Consider the following 17,119-nt stretch of genomic DNA (forward strand, 5'->3'; position numbering starts at 1 on the left):
GGTCCAAGCAAATGCTGCGAACGGTGCCAATAATGTTCTTCGTTTTTTCCGTCACCGTAAGTGGTAAAAGTCGATTTTACCTTTGCAGCAGTTCTGCGTTTTAATTTGTATTTATTTTGTGGGCAATTGTATATAGCGCTAACTTTGCCCTCACATATTGCACCATTTTACATAGCCAAAAATTAGATCACCGAAGCCTGACGTTTATGTTTCTTTGTGAACTTGCCCTATGATTCGAACTTCTTTCCTGTAAACTCCAAAGTTGGCAACTTTTGCCTTATGCTACCATGTTTCCCATAAGAAGTAACCCATGTTTACTATTTGTATAGCAAAGCCTTTGTTTTTTCTAAATATTTGTGCTGGGGCAACCATTGATAAAGCCAATAGTCATCGTTGCTTGTAGGTGTTTATTTACCTGTGTTACATATGCATTGCTGCTTGTAGGTGTTATTTAATTTTTTTTTAAGTTGTTCACGCGCTGCACAAATATATTGAAGCACACTGCTGCTGGTCAAGCGTGTGACGCCATTAGGCTTAAAGGGATTCAGGCAACCCCCACCCGTCCTGTATGGCAGCTCCTGTTCTGGCTGCTTCCCGGGCACACACACACAGCCCAAGTACTTTAAAGGTGTTATTGGCGCACTATGCTAAAACCTACATTTTAGTTTATTTGTGCTTTGGGAGTGTTTTTATTAGTTGCGAATGCCTTCCATATGTTTAACTGTTATTCGCAGTACACTTTACTTAGGGCTTTAAGTGTGCCTGGTCCAAGTAGGTGCAGCAACATGTGCTGATCGTGCTCTCTGTATTTACCGTCAACCTAGAGGTAAAAATCATAGTTTACCTTTTCAGCATTTTAGATTTTAATTTTAATTTGGTTTTTGGGCAATTGTATATTGTGCTAACTCGAACCTAAAGTATTACACCGTTTTACATAGCCACTAGGAACACGAACATAAAGTAACATGTCTTTTACCATGCTGTAGTTGTCAATGTTTTTTTTCCCTTCCTAAGTGCCAGCACAAATTTAGCATCCTGCTGTGGTTAATTTGCATCCCACAGATGCAGCCTCCAAATAGATTACAATCTGTGTCGCTTGTCTATGTAGATTTTAATTAACGTCTCCTACTTTCCTTTCTCAAGTACTGGATTTGTCACCAAAACATCACACTATAGCAGACTTTCTGTCTACATTTTGTTAATCAAACCTCCTAGCTGTATTTATTGCATTGTATTTACAGACTTACATGTGTACCATGAAAGTAAAGTTTTAATAATAGTGCAAAGCCGAGATTTTAACTTTGTAGCATTTCAGGGTTTTCAATGCAATTTGATTTTTAGACAATTGTATATAGAACAAACTCAGTCCTAATGTATTGGACCGTTTTACATAGTCCATAGTTACATTCTACAAACACAACGTTTATGTATTTTTTGTGAGCCTGCGCTATAACTCTACTAGGTTAATTACATACAAACAACGTTTATGTTGATTTCTGTAGCCACAGTGATCACAAGGTTGTCCATAATTACAGAATGGTGAGCCAGGGCTGTGACACGATTCTGCTCCCTGAAAGCTGCAAACGTTTGTCTTACGCCACAAATTAGAACATACGAACGAAAGCGTATTTTTTTTATATAGCAAAGCTTTATTTTATTGTTAAATCTTTATGTAGGAACAACTATTGACAAAGCTAATAGGCATGGCTACTTTTTTGTGTGTTTCCACTTGTGTTACATAATATATGGATACGCTGGCAGGAGTAGAAACATGCTAGTGTGTTTGGCAGCACACTATGCTAAAACCTATTTTTTAGGTTATTTGTATTTTGTTGGACGCTTTTGAATTCGTTATGTATGCTTTCTGCATCTCCACAACCACGAGCATTGTGCACAGCTTCCATTTGCCACCAGACACTTCGTGCGTGCGCGCAGCGCTACGCCTCTGCTGCTACACGCATTCAGCTCACCAGGCTGTACACCCCCTCACCCCTCATCTGCTCGCTCGCCAATGTCCCTCCCACCCTTCCTTTGATCTCCGCCGTGAGTTCTCACAGGCTCCTCTCGGCCCCCTTCTATTAATGGCCCACCCTCTCCCCAGCACAGAGCGCGCATCGCTTGTTTTTAACCCCTTAAGTGCTGCGTCGGGGCGTTGGCCGACGGCAGCACTACCTCCCCAGTGCTGCACACGTCCATTGAACGTTCATTCAGCACTAGTTCGAATGGACAGCGCAGCACTGGGGAGGGAATTGCGCCGCAGCTAAGGTGTTAATGGCCGCAAGTTTTCTCTCTCACGCGCCATCCTAATAAGCATCTACCTTGCTGCTTACACTAGCCTTTGATTGGTGGGATCCACACATATCTCTGCCAGAACACATGCACTCCCCTTCCCCGCAGCATACCCTGCTCTCACAGGGCCCAAGGTTTCTACTCCACGCACCGTCTCTCTCCACTCTGCTCTCCCATATCTCACACTCCTGCACCGCCTCGCCTGTCTTTGAAGGAACCTCCCTTTCTAGCTCACCTGCCTTTTCTACTTCATCTCACCACTTACTTTTCTCTCCTCTCACTGCCCTCACTCCCTCTCATCTGTCACTCACACTACTTTAGGCCACACACATTGCATCCTCACACTACTTTAGACCAGACACAATGCACACGCACACACACACACTGCACCATCATACCCCGCACCCTCACACCACACACCCTCACACACCATGAACCCTCACAAACTCCACACCCTCATACATTCTGCACCCTCACACTACTTTAGACCACACACAATGCACACACACTGCACCCTCACACACCCTGCACCCTCACACACCCCGCACCCTCACACACCCTGCACCCTCACACATCCTGCACCCTCACACTACTTTAGACCACACACAATGCACACACACTGCACCCTCACACAACCTGCAGCCTCACACACCCCGCACCCTCACACACCCTGCTCCCTCACACATCCTGCACCCTCACACACTCCACACCCTCACATACTCCGCACCCTCGCACACTCTGCACCCTCACACACTCTGCACACTCACACACACTCTGCACCCTCAGACACTGCACCCTCACACACTGCACTTTCACACACTGCACCCCTGTTTGTTTACTGCACTCATTATTACTTCACTCATATCCCTTGTTTTTTTTAAAATAACAATTTACACATATTTGAAAACACCTGGTCTATATCCAGTATATAAGTATATTGCTCTCTCATTACACTGTGCCCTCACACACTGCCCACTCACACACTGACCACTCACACACTGCGCACTCACACATTGCGCCCTTACACACTGCGCACTCACATATTGCGCACACACACACACTGTGCACTGGCACAACTTTAGGCCACACACACTGCACCCTCACACTACTTTAGACCACACACACACTGCACCCTCACACCCACACCCTCACACCCGCACCCTCACACACCCCACACCCTCACACACTCCGCACCCTCACACACTCCGCACCCTCACACACTCCGCACCCTCACACACTCTGCACCCTCACACTACTTAAGACCACACACAATGCATCCTCACACCCAGCACCCTCACACACCCCGCACCCTCACACACCCTGCACCCTCACACACTCTGCACCCTCACACACTCTGCACCCTCACACACTCTGCACCCTCACACACTCTGCATCCACATAGTTATATGCCACATAATTACACTGCACTCAATGCAACATACACTCCAAATACCACTCTGTGCCACATAGTTATATGCAACATAATTACACTGAACTCAATGCAACATACAATCCAAATACCACTCAGAGCCACACAATTACACACCACACAATTACACTCTACTGAATACAACATACACTGCACACAATACCACTCAGTGTAACATAATTGTATGCTACATAATTACTATGCAACATACACTCCAAATACCACTCAGTGCCACATAATTACACACCACATAATTACACTATCTATCTATCTATCTATCTATCTATCTATCTATCTATCTATCTATCTATCTATCTATCTATCTATCTATCTATCTATCTATCTATCTATCGCCCTCACTCTATCTATCTATTTATCTATCTATCTATCTATCTATCTATCTATCTATCTATCTATCTATCTATCTATCTATCTATCTATCTATCTATCTATCTATCTATATATCGCCTCACTCTATCGCCCTCACTCTATCTATCGCCCTCACTCTATCTATCACCCTCACTCTATCTATCTATCTATCTATCTATCTATCTATCTATCTATCTATCTATCTATCTATCTATCTATCTATCTATCTATCTATCTATCTATCTATCTATCTATATATCTATCTTTCTATCTATCTATCGCCCTCAGTCTATCTATCTATCACCCTCACTCTATCTATCACCCTCACTCACTCTATTTGTCGCCCTCACTCTATCTATCGCCCTCACTCTATCTATCGCCCACTCTATCTATCTATCTATCTATCTATCTATCTATCTATCTATCTATCTATCTATCTATCTATCTATCTATCTATCTATCTATCTATCTATCTATCTATCTATCTATCTATCTATCTATCTATCTATCTATCTATCTATCTATCTATCTATCTATCGCCCTCACTCTATCTATCTATCTACCGCCCTTGCTCTATCTATCTATCTATCTATCTATCTATCTATCTATCTATCTATCTATCTATCTATCTATCTATCTATCTATCTATCTATCTATCTATCTATCTATCTATCTATCTATCTATCTATCACCCTCACTCTATCTATCACCCTCACTCACTCTATCTATCGCCCTCTCTCTATCTATCGCCCTGACTCTATCTATCGCCCACACTATGTATCTATCTATCTATCTATCTATCTATCTATCTATCTATGTATCTATCTATCTATCTATCTATCTATCTATCTATCTATCTATCTATCTATCTATCTATCTATCTATCTATCTATCTATCTATCTATCTATCTATCTATCTATCGCCCTCACTCTATCTATCGCCCACACTATCTATCTATCTATCTATCTATCTATCTATCTATCTATCTATCTATCTATCTATCTATCTATCTATCTATCTATCTATCTATCTATCTATCTATCTATCTATCTATCTATCTATCTATCTATCTATCTATCTATCTATCTATCGCCCTCACTCTATCCTTCTATCACCCTCACTCTATCTATCTATCACCCTCACTCTATCTATCACCCTCACTCTATCTATCTCCCTCACTCACTCTATCTATCTATCACCCTCACTCTATCTATCTATCGCCCTCACTCTATCTATCTATCGCCCTCACTCTATCTATCTATCGCCCTCACTCTATCTATCGCCCTCACGCTATCTATCTATCTATCTATCTATCTATCTATCTATCTATCTATCTATCTATCTATCTATCTATCTATCTACCTATCTATCACCCTCACTCTATCTATCACCCTCACTCTATCTATCACCCTCACTCTATCTATCTCCCTCACTCACTCTATCTATCACCCTCACTCTATCTATCTATCACCCTCACTCTATCTATCGCCCTCACTCTATCTATCTATCTATCTATCACCCTCACTCTATCTATCTATCGCCCTCACTCTATCTATCTATCGCCCTCACTCTATCTATCTATCTATCACCCTCACTCTGTCTATCTATCGCCCTCACTCTATCTATCGCCCTCACTCTATCTATCTATCGCCCTCACTCTATCTATCGCCCTCACTCTATCTATCTATCGCCCTCTTTCTATCTATCTATCACCCTCACTCTATCTATCTATCACCCTCACTCTATCTATCACCCTCACTCACTCTATCTATCAATCACCCTCACTCTATCTATCTATCACCCTCACTCTATCTATCACCCTCACTCTATCTATCACCCTCACTCACTCTATCTATCAATCACCCTCACTCACTCTATCTATCGCCCTCTCTCTATCTATCGCCCTCTCTATCTAGCGCCCTCACTCTATCTATCGCCCACACTATCTATCTATCTATCTATCTATCTATCTATCTATCTATCTATCTATCTATCTATCTATCTATCTATCTATCTATCTATCTATCTATCTATCTATCTATCTATCTATCTATATATATATCTATCTATCTTTCTATCAATCTATCTATCGCCCTCACTCTATCTATCACCCTCACTCTATCTATCTATCTATCTATCTATCTATTGCCCTCACTCTATCTATCTATCTATCTATCTATCTATCTATCTATCTATCTATCTATCTATCTATCTATCTATCTATCTATCTATCTATCTATCTATCTATCTATCTACCTATCTATCACCCTCACTCTATCTATCACCCTCACTCTATCTATCTCCCTCACTCACTCTATCTCCCTCACTCACTCTATCTATCACCCTCACTCTATCTATCTATCACCCTCACTCTATCTATCGCCCTCACTCTATCTATCTATCTATCTATTGCCCTCACTCTATCTATCTATCTATCTATCTATCTATCTATCTATCTATCTATCTATCTATCTATCTATCTATCTATCTATCTATCTATCTATCTATCTATCTATCTATCACCCTCACTCTATCTATCTATATATCAATTGGCATAGGGATTAGATCAATAGAGCAAAGAATAATATAGAGAGTGGGCACCCCTGGCTCTTACCTCTAAAGAGTCGGAAACTCTCCTGTTTTTCACTGCTGACTACAAGTAGCACTGAAGAGCTCATGTATCCTGAACAAATAAAGCTCTGCATGTAGTGGCCAAATCGGTCTTTCTCCATGGCCTGTTTTAAAAATGCCCACTATTCACAGTGAAAGAGCTTTTCTGCAACAACTATAAGTGCAATTATGGGGATGGATCCCCTGTTGCATTTTGTAATGAGATATAGACTGCACCTAAAATTGTCAATCATCTGTCTATTTCTGATCAACCTCAACTGGTCATTGCTCACCAAGTATGTCAAACATCCCTCCAGTCTGCTGCCCAGCACTTTCATATTTATCTTAATGTCCTGGTATTCAATGATATAGGTCTGTAACACCAGCACTTCTCTGGTTTCACAATTTATATATTCAGATTACATCTGTTTCCTCCAGTACCCCCATAACCCTGCCGATTCATGTAACAAGCTGTAGAGAGCAGTTAAGTATGGGGACAACATTGAGAGGAATCTTCTGTAGAAGATGTTTGTAAAACCATCCAGGCGTGGCAATCTGTTAGATGGTAGGTATTAAATAGCTAATTCTACTTTTTCTACCAAGATCTCCCACTGCAGGTTATCTTTTGTTCACTTTGGCAGAGCAGGGAGTTACATGGTCTCCAGCAAATCTAAAATATTCTGGATCTCTGGGTGTTGACTACTACATATATCTGTGTAGAAGGCCTGAAATGTGTCCTGTTTAGCTGTTTGTGTTTTGGAGAGGGTTAAAATCTTTAGTAGTACATTTGCTATTCTATTTTTGGTTTTAGAGTCTTTCATCCTGGCCGCCAGTACATTTTCAAGTTTAGGATTGTGTTTAGGAAGTGCAAAAGTGCTCTTTCTGAGCATTTTGTAAACAATAGGTCAAGTTGTCTCCTTAGTATAGTCACTTCCTTCATTGAGTAGAGGGTTTTGTTTTCACTTTATTGTTCGTATGTGTCTCTTGGATGCTCATGTGATTTGGTGTTGGATAGTGGCCAGCTGTGACACAGGTGCGCTCTAATAGAAATCACCATACCCTGGAGCAGTGCCTTGAAGGCATCCCTAATAACTTTAGATGGGGATGTCCCTATCTGATTCAACTTAATGTATTCATGGATTTTATCTTTTCTCTCCTTTTCATATAATCTTTCAGGATCATAGATCAAACCTCCATGTTTTCCTAGATCTACATGTTTCACCTCAGGTGAAATCCATCCCATATTATGGGCATGTAGTATGAAATGCCTAAGAAGTGTATCTCAAAATAAAGTGCTAGAGTTAGCATTGTGCTCATGACCCAGACCAAATCTATCCTAGAACAGGATCTGTGGCTATTTAAGAAGAAAGACTACTGCGTCAGTGGTTCTGTCTCCCACCAAGTATCCACCAGTTCCACCTCTGTTATATGCCATTTGAGGACCATGGACATCCCTCTGCTCTATCTAGCTCTTTATTTGGGGTACAATTGAAATCTTCTACCAACATCCCTTGTGTCTGGGCCCTGTCATTGATGATATCTAGGACTTGAAACAAATGAGGTTCCTGCTGTACATTTGGTTCATAAGATACCATTATAGTTACTTTCTGTGATCTTAGTTTGCCTTTGATTGTTATGTATCTCCCACTCGCATACATCTAAGCTTGTTTTGGACACATCCATGGGCTAAATCTATGGACGGCTAACATAAATCCACGTGCATTTCTTCACTTTGATATTGTGAGATATTGCGCAGAGTAGGTTCTATGCAACATTACTTGCGTATCTTTCAAGAGAAGGGTCCTTTCTTGAATGCATACCATGTTAGGTGGTTTCCTCATTATTACTTTACACATTTTTCATTTTTGTAACCAGGATATTTAGACCACGAACGTTCCATGACAGTAGTCTAACCCATGGGTAGAAGCAGAACAATACTGAGCCTCTAGCCTGGTGTCCTGACAAATGTTGGTTCCCTGTGCTTGGTGGGCATGTGTTATCTCTAATGTAAGATGTGATCCCTCCCTTCTTTCCCCAATTGTTGCCTGAGTAAAGAATGACAAAACAACTGTTTACCTATGGATATAAAACAATTGCTATTCCAGAGAAAACAACTTGATGGTCAACTCATCTATCCCTTGCCATTCACTTAGAAGCACAGCACCACTAACAAAAAGACAAATCATGCTATGTTCACTTTAGCACCTGGCATCTCACTACTATGTAGGACCTGCAGTGACTCTTTGAGTCGGTTATGGGATGTATCCCATTAGCAGACTCAAGCACGCCTTGCCTTTCCCCATTGATCTGATGGTGTGTATCTTGCCCTTGATGGCTCATATTAAGTCAAACAAGAATGCCCACCATTTCTGTTCTGTCTGTTTCTAAGTTCAGCCATGATTTTAGTTTGAGCTCTCTTCCTGGCTAGGGTAGCCTTGGATTTATCCTGATAAAGTTTCATAGTGCAGTCCACCAAGACAAACAGCATCCTGCTGTTTCACGGCTTTCAGTATTTCTTCCTTCATCTTTGATGTGATCTTAATTTAGCAATTATATCACTAAGACTTTTATTGGGCTTCTAATTGGGAGGACCCACTCTGTGAGCCCGTGGTATGCCAATTTCCTCAGGCCTTTTGCACTGATGACCTGGCTGAGGAATCTCTCACTGGATGCTACTGCACTTGTAACTTCAATGGATTTGCAAGAATTGTGTATGTAGATATTGATTCCTCTACGTTTTTTCCTTTTTAGCCCACTGGTAGCTTTAGCACAGAGCAGAGAGACAATGTGTAATGTAGATATGCAGTGACAAAGTCAAAATTCACAAACTGAGTTAGAATAATAGAGTAAAATATTGTAAACAAAGTGATGCAAACACGACAATCCTCCAAAGAGAGGAACTGGAGATGCGATTTTTTAAAGTTTTAAGTAGAAATAGCCCCAAAAAACACAAAGCAAGTAGCACTCCTAATGGTCACAGTAAACGTAGGCATAGGCTTCTTCTGGTTAAATCTTTCAAGTCCCAAGTAAACATAAGAGTACACATCCAGGGTGAGGTACTTAAAGCATTACAGGGTGTTAGGCAGAGGTCTACTTCTGCCCAGTTGTTAGCTAGGTACCTACAGGAAAAGGCCTCTTGCAGCTTGGTATGGCCCCATAGCTTATACAGAAGGTCAACCAACTGACCTATTAGGTCCGCTTGTTTGTCCTGGGAATAAGAGAGAGCCGTTTCTTTTTTTCAGCACTTCTCTGTGGTCACAGATAGCAAGCCCAGGCATCTTTTGTTGATCCTTATGTCCAGAAAGTGCTCAGAAGTGAGTGCCTGGAGGTGCCACATTTACTCTAGTCCCTCCCCAATCAGTTGCATAATTGTCACCAGGTTCTGACCTACCAACTTCTGCAGTAATTCCTGTATGCCTTACTGCAAACATGCCCCATATACCATGCTACAGGGCATTTTCAAGATGGCAAACGTCTTCATCCTCATTAACCTTGGGCTCTCAGGACTGGGGCTGTCAATTGGTAGTTTATTGTGTTAATCTTAGTGCCTTCTTAATCTCACAATAAATTCCGGTTTGGAGTAGGTGCTGTACACGCAACAAACCCAGAAACAGATATCTGTCAGGTCAAATGCAAAGTCATTCTGCAAGTAGACAATAGATCCACACAAATTGTCATCACATATGTTCTCTCTCTTTAAAGTGTATCTCAAGTGGTATATATAAATCCAGTAGATATGTCAAGAACAATTTGATACTATGCTGTCCAAAGAAGAACTACAGCCACCCCCTTTCAGCTGATCTAAAAGGCGTCATTCATGCCCATTTAGGTCGGCCTGTCAATGACAGTTACCTATTGTGTAGCTCCTGTGAGAAATTTCGCAGATTTTCACACCTATTTAAAGGCTAACCACTGGATGGGGGAAATTGGAGAGCCAATGCAAATTAGTCTCCTAAAAATTTAGGTAGCAAAAAGGTAACATTCTTAAAGTGATTTTTTCTTAATTAATATTTTCTTTTTTTTAAAAAACTTCATCATTGAATTGGATTCTTAATAACTAATAAATATAGCTGTATAATTATTTTTTTAACAAGGCGTATTCCTAAAATATAGGATTAGAATGTAATATCCATTGTTTCTTTATAGGCCAGCCAGCCTTTCTACAGTGAAAATAGTATTTGTCTACAAGTCACTGTAAGGAAATGTTAATAATACATTTCCATATGTCCTACATTTAAATGCCATGCGCCATGCCTGCAAGTCTTTGAGGACTACAAAGGGGCCCACTTAGGGGTGATTTATTAATATTTAAAAGAAAGGTTTTTACCTGTCAAAAGGGTTCATTTTGACAACTTGATATTTTACATTGCTGCAATCAGGCTACATTGGTAGGCCTGTAGCCATGTTTCCACTGCGACTGCAGTATATAGCACAATATGTACTAAAATTCACTTCTTTTATTTTCCATGGCATGGGTAAACTTTTTACACAGTATAATAGGGACTTATAGATAAGTTAAAAGTTCAAATTAGGATTAAGTCAAGTTTAGCTATGTTTAAAGGGAGTACACATGCACTTTGCGACTGGTAAATCAGTAAATTATAGGTAGGCAGTGGGGTTTTAGGTTTAAACCTATAATAACTGATAAAACCCCACTGAAAGAAAAATAGCCCTCACCGGTGAAAACATATAAACACTGAAAAAACACCTGAACAACCACAAACTAAATGCCATTCAAAGAAAGGAAAAAGAGAGTGAAAGTCATTTTTTTCTTCCTGAAGGGGTCAATACAATGTAACTTTGTTATACAAGCTAGCAGTAAGAAAGACTGGCTAACATTATTCTGCTTGAGTTTTGTTCTTTAGGGATGCCACTAAAATATTGCTTCTTCTTCCTTTTACTTTTTTTCAGTTTTGTGGCCTTTGGTCTAAAGATGCAGGGTTTAGTTTCATGTTTTAGGTATAGTTTAATTATTTTATAAACTATAGAGAATCAGGAAATATCAAACTCATGTTTGATATTTTGGCTGCATTTGATTCTTTCACTGATAGGTAAAGTGGCTGGTTTCATAAAAATCTTTCCTAATATGTGTCATCACATTTACCCACTGAGAATGGGTAAAAACCCTTAATACATCAGACCATAGTTTCTAGTGGGTCAGTATCAATAGTAGGTGAATTGCCAACACCTCAGGCTTTAAACATTCAATGCAAGGTATAGTGACAAGTATATCACCAAGCATCTGGGATAGTGGTGAAAACATGACACCAGACTTTTGGAAAACATGGAACGCAGTGTCATTTGTAATGATCTGCAAAAAAGGTTCTTTCCAAGTTCAACAAAGATTGGAGTGATATTGTTTGTATTTGCAGTGATTCAGCTACGTATATAAAATAGTTGTGTGATGACCTGTCAAAATTGATACCCGAGCTGAAGTGATTCCCTGTGGGAGATCCTTGCCACTTGTTAGATGGTATGCTGAAAGCATCTTTACAATCTTCAGAGTTAATGAGGGATGCTATCGCCTTTTTAGTCCATTCTGGTGCACTGTTTTCTTATGCACAAGAACTAAAACACAAATATTTATCATTTCGTGCTTTATGTGGCATCAAAGACAGAGTCATACCAACTGTGTCCCTTGGCTGATGGTTCTCAGCACAAGGGGCTATGAATGCTGAGAGGGCCTTTTCACAGAAGTTTACATGAGAAGGAAAGAGCGAGCGCACATGACCCAAAGGCTCACTGAAGAAGTATTGTATGGTGTACTACAATAGGATTAATTTGCAAAAATCTATTTGGACCTCATATACACTATAAGTACACTGTCTATATACCATGTTCTTTCAGTGTAGAAAGCAAGCAATAATAAAAGCAAAACGTTCCATAAACACTGGAAAAACACTTTTTCTGTTGTTTTTAGTGGCGCAAAAATGTGTAACCACTGAGAACAACTGTTTTTTAAGATATTGAAAACACTGAAAAAACCCCACCAGAATTTACCAAAAATAGAAACTGAAAACAGGAAAGCCTAATTATAGGATACAGTAAAAGGCAAAAAATCCAAGGTGTTCATTCACAAAATGCAGTTTTCCTGTACAACCAATCAGCTTAACTTCCCCTACAGATACTGTCTTTCAGATTTCTCACCAGCTGTGTAATGTATATTGTAATATGTGAAATGTGTCCATCCACCAACAAATAAATTGTGTAAATTGTGTAAAGCCACACACGTGGATCATAACTGAATAGTTGAGCTCCAGGAAGCTGTGCTTCATACATGTTTGATTTGTGAATGTTTAGGGTAACTCCTAAAAAAAAAATTCTAAGCTTGATGCTCATAGGGTTTGAGAAAATTGCACATTATGAATATTGTGCAAAAACCGGTAACTCTATAGTTTGCGTGAAAAGCATACATTAGGTGCCCCAATATGAATAAATTAAAAGGAAGATACCTACTCAAGAAGATATTTTCCTACCACTTTCTAAAGACAAGTAGTGAACATTGCTAGCACAGTGAATAACACAACCGCATGCATACGGTATCAAAGATACTGTGAACATTTTATGCTCCAAAAAATCTACTGTGAATGAAAAGTATACAAAAGTATACTCAAACAGCTAAACAAGGAACTACATAAAATATTGGAAATCAATTAATAGGACACTCATAAAAAAACATACACTGTGACTAAATTCCAGACCTCCGAATGGACAAGTCAGATGATGACGAGCAGGCGTAGTGCTAACGTTTAAAACAGAGGTACCAATGAAGGGAGCTAATGACAATAATGTGGTTATAGTATTATTAAATTCACAGAACAGAAAATGTACTTGAAAATGATAATGTTGGATTGTTATAGAACATGAAGGGCATTTTGATCATGCATATTATGCTAATACCCAGGGCTTGCTTTTGTAGGTGAACAATGACAAGTTAAGTCTTCCTGTTATCCTGAATGATGGAAAACTACGGCTTTATCAATCCGGAGGACTCATCCTCATTCAAACCGATTTCACTCTCAAAGTGTATTATGACTGGAATTCCTTTCTAAAGGTCGAAATCTCAAGCAGCTTCTTTGAAAATATTTGTGGGTTGTGTGGCAACTACAATGGCAACCCCAGTGATGACTTCATGAAGCCCTCAGGGGAGTTGGCTCTGAATCCAATTGACTTTGGGGCAAGCTGGAAGGTAGAAGATGGCGACCGTTTCTGTTGGCACGATTGTAAGGGTGTCTGCAAGACCTGCAGCGCAGACCTGGTGAGAAAGTTTGAAGACCAGGCTTTCTGTGGACTTATCAATGCGGCGTCTGGACCTTTCAGAGAGTGTCATGCATTAATTGACCCCAAAATCTACGTGGACAACTGTGTCTATGATATGTGCATGAACGACGGATTCAAGCAAATTTTATGCGACGCTCTGAAAACATATGCTGATACTTGCCTGAGGAAAAATGTGAAGATCTACGAGTGGCGAACCATAGCAGGATGCCGTGAGTAGAGACCTCTATTTCCCTGTATTGACTGTAATGACCAGGCTGCTTTTCAGCAGTAATTAGATAGGCATCTTCAGGACTTTTTTTTATGGGAAAAAGGGTATAAGATAAAGGAATATTTAGGTTAGTGTTTTCCTGGATGGCTAAATGTATGTGCTCATAAAATGTAGTGTTTCATTCAAGCAAAGCACACAGTAAGAGTAGAGTTACACCTTTACCATACCCGTAATATAAATTACTTTGAGAAGTGCCCCCTCCCTTAACTACTAACACAGTTATGGAAAAACAAGAATGAACAGCTATGCAAACTGTGTAAGCTCAATAAAAATTGTGAATAGTATTTTACCCACAAATCAAGAAAAAAGTACCTTCTGTTAAAAAGAGTTCTTCATCCTTAGCATGGTCTAGAGGTCCACATGCTATAAAAAGATGCAATGTGGAACAGAGGAGAGGATTTGCCAACATTTTTTTAAGCTAAAAGGGGAAGTGGTTGCCAGTAATTTAAGAAGGGGGCAGGTGGACCAACCCCACAATCACACTTACCCATCTACATGGGCACTCACTCATACCCATCCGTTTACAAGCACACACATACACCCACCATTCACAAGCAAAAACACATGTTCACACCCATATGGCCGGGATGCCTGTCACCCCCTCCCAACACAATCCCCAAGGATGGGAAGACGGACACAGTTCTGAACTTTTGGAAGGTGGGAGGGAGTTACCCTCCCGGCCGTATTTATTAAAATATGAAACAAAATTAAAACATTAAAATAAACGTTTCATATCATGTACAATTTTCATTTATGACATTCCGATGTAGACACGTTTATTGGCTAACCTTAACAAATCTCTAATACAAAGGTTCTCCTAGCCGAGTCTAAACATCCTGCAAATGCATACTTTCTAAATAAAATTGTACATCCTAACATTACGGGCCAACGGCAAGGTCTTAACCGGTGTCAGATCCCTACTACCAGAACTCCCCCCTCACGGTGTGAGTGGCGGGCGCACAGAGGACTGTACCTCTGTGCCAACTTCCAATTTCCCTTGTCTTAGCGGGGGCCCTTTTACTTAACTCGACGCCATCTTAGTGGTCGTCCGAGGACTCGTGTGAGGTGTCTAGAAGGTAGCGTAGACCCCTGTGGACTGGGCTGATTGCCCTGAGGCACTAGCAATAGCTGGGGGTGGTTCAGAAACGACTGGGACAGCGTTACGTGGTGTTAAAGAGGGTTTTATTGGGATACCACGATGATTTTTCATCAATGTTCTCCTGGTTCTAAAGGTGAGCCTCTCCTTGGCGAACTGGCTGGGATCCGTCTTGGCGGTTGGTGTTCTTCCGTTTCCTTTTCTGGACACAGCTCGGTCTCCTAGGTCTGGTCAGGGTCCTGAGGTTAGGGCTGGTCTTGGCTCCGGTCCCCCATGTAAGAAAAGACCAACAGAGAGGGAGCCGTTAGTTCAGCCGTCCGCTGGGGTAATATTGCACCGAAGGGACCGGGTGATATGTGAGGGTATAATTGTCACCAGTGAGCTTGTCACTCAATCCTAGGTCGGTGCAGGGGGTGCGAGGGAAGGGACAAGACAGTGAGGGATATACGCGGGGTAAAAGTGAAACAAAAGGGAGGGTTCACGCAGGACACAAACAGGGGCTATGTACACTATCACATAAACTTGCTTTCCGCCCAAGCCGCCATACGCTGCCGTACCTGGGAAAGCCACGCTCCTCCCCCGGGAGAGTGGCACGGCGGCTCGCAGGGTCGTTGGCCTCCTGGCACTCCCGCGGTCTCTCCTCCTCTTGCTTCTAGGAATTCCACCGTATTTCTCCTGTTCTCCGCGCTCACCGGTTCCTCGCCTCCGTCTCCGCTCCTCGCCGTCTCGCTTGGGGTGATGTCACACGCCAGGTAAAACACTTCCTCCTCCTTATCCAATCCTGGGCTAGTGACGTGCGTCGAAGGCCTGTCCTCCTCCTCCGAGTACGCCCACTTAAAGGAGCCATGTTCCTCCTCGTCAGGTTCGTCCTGGTCCGACCCCCATGTCTCAGTCTGCAACGAATCAGGGTGGACTAGGTCATTCCTGGGTGCCCACCATTCGTCACCCCTACGCAGCCTACCCACCCCGTTACACTCCTCCCCCCCTGGTTTCTCCCGATCGGGGAGAAAGGGCATCGGCATGCGAGACAGATAATCCGCGTTCCCATTATCCCTCCCCTTCCGATGCACAACGGTAAAGGAAAAGGGCTGTAGGAACAAAAACCACCTCAGTATTCTAGCGTTCTGGGTCCGGTTCTTTTGCATCCACTGCAAAGGGGCATGGTCCGAGTAGAGGGTAAAAGCCTTCCCCTCCAAGTAATACCGCAGCTTTTCCACCGCCCACCTTATCGCTAGACACTCCTTTTCCACGGTCGGAAACCGCTGTTCCCGAGGGTGGAGCTTTCTACTGATGTAGAGGATCGGGTGTTCGATCTGGTCTTCTCCCATTTGAGATAAAACCGCTCCTATACCCGTATCCGAAGCATCAGTGGCTAGGGAAAACGGTTTCGCAAAGTCTGGAGGCAGTAACACAGGACTAGTGGTTATGGCTTCCTTCAATAGTATGAAGGCTTTAAGGGCTTCCTGTGAAGGGGGCCGTGGTAAGGTGTTCTTGACATTTTTTTGGAGTAGATTGGTTAAGGGGGTGGCAATATCGGCAAAGTTCTGTAAAAACCGCCTATAATAGCCCATGAGGCCTAAAAAGGCCCTGAGTTCCTTTTTGGTGGTTGGAAACGGGGTTTCTGTGATTGCCTTGATCTTCTCCTCTTGGGGAGCTATCACTCCATCCCCCAACATAAACCCGAGATATTTCACTCTAGCATAAGCCGCTCTGGATTTTCGGGCGTTTACATGCAATCGGGCGTCTCGCAGAGAGGCCATGACATCCGATACATGT

At 41.7% G+C, this 17,119-nt stretch overlaps 1 protein-coding gene across 1 annotated transcript in view; it reads left to right on the forward strand.

Moving 5' to 3' along the window:
* LOC147701262 (IgGFc-binding protein-like) overlaps nt 1-17,119 on the forward strand; it is a 402,161-nt gene that overhangs the window by 131,558 nt on the left and 253,484 nt on the right. The window contains exon 4 of the mRNA XM_086929328.1: nt 13,618-14,188. Coding sequence (XP_086785454.1) covers nt 13,618-14,188 — 571 coding nt within the window. The remainder of the gene's footprint in view (nt 1-13,617; nt 14,189-17,119) is intronic.

This window comes from Lissotriton vulgaris, chromosome 7 (genome assembly GCF_964263255.1).
Source record: "Lissotriton vulgaris chromosome 7, aLisVul1.2, whole genome shotgun sequence".
Taxonomy (NCBI): domain Eukaryota; kingdom Metazoa; phylum Chordata; class Amphibia; order Caudata; family Salamandridae; genus Lissotriton; species Lissotriton vulgaris.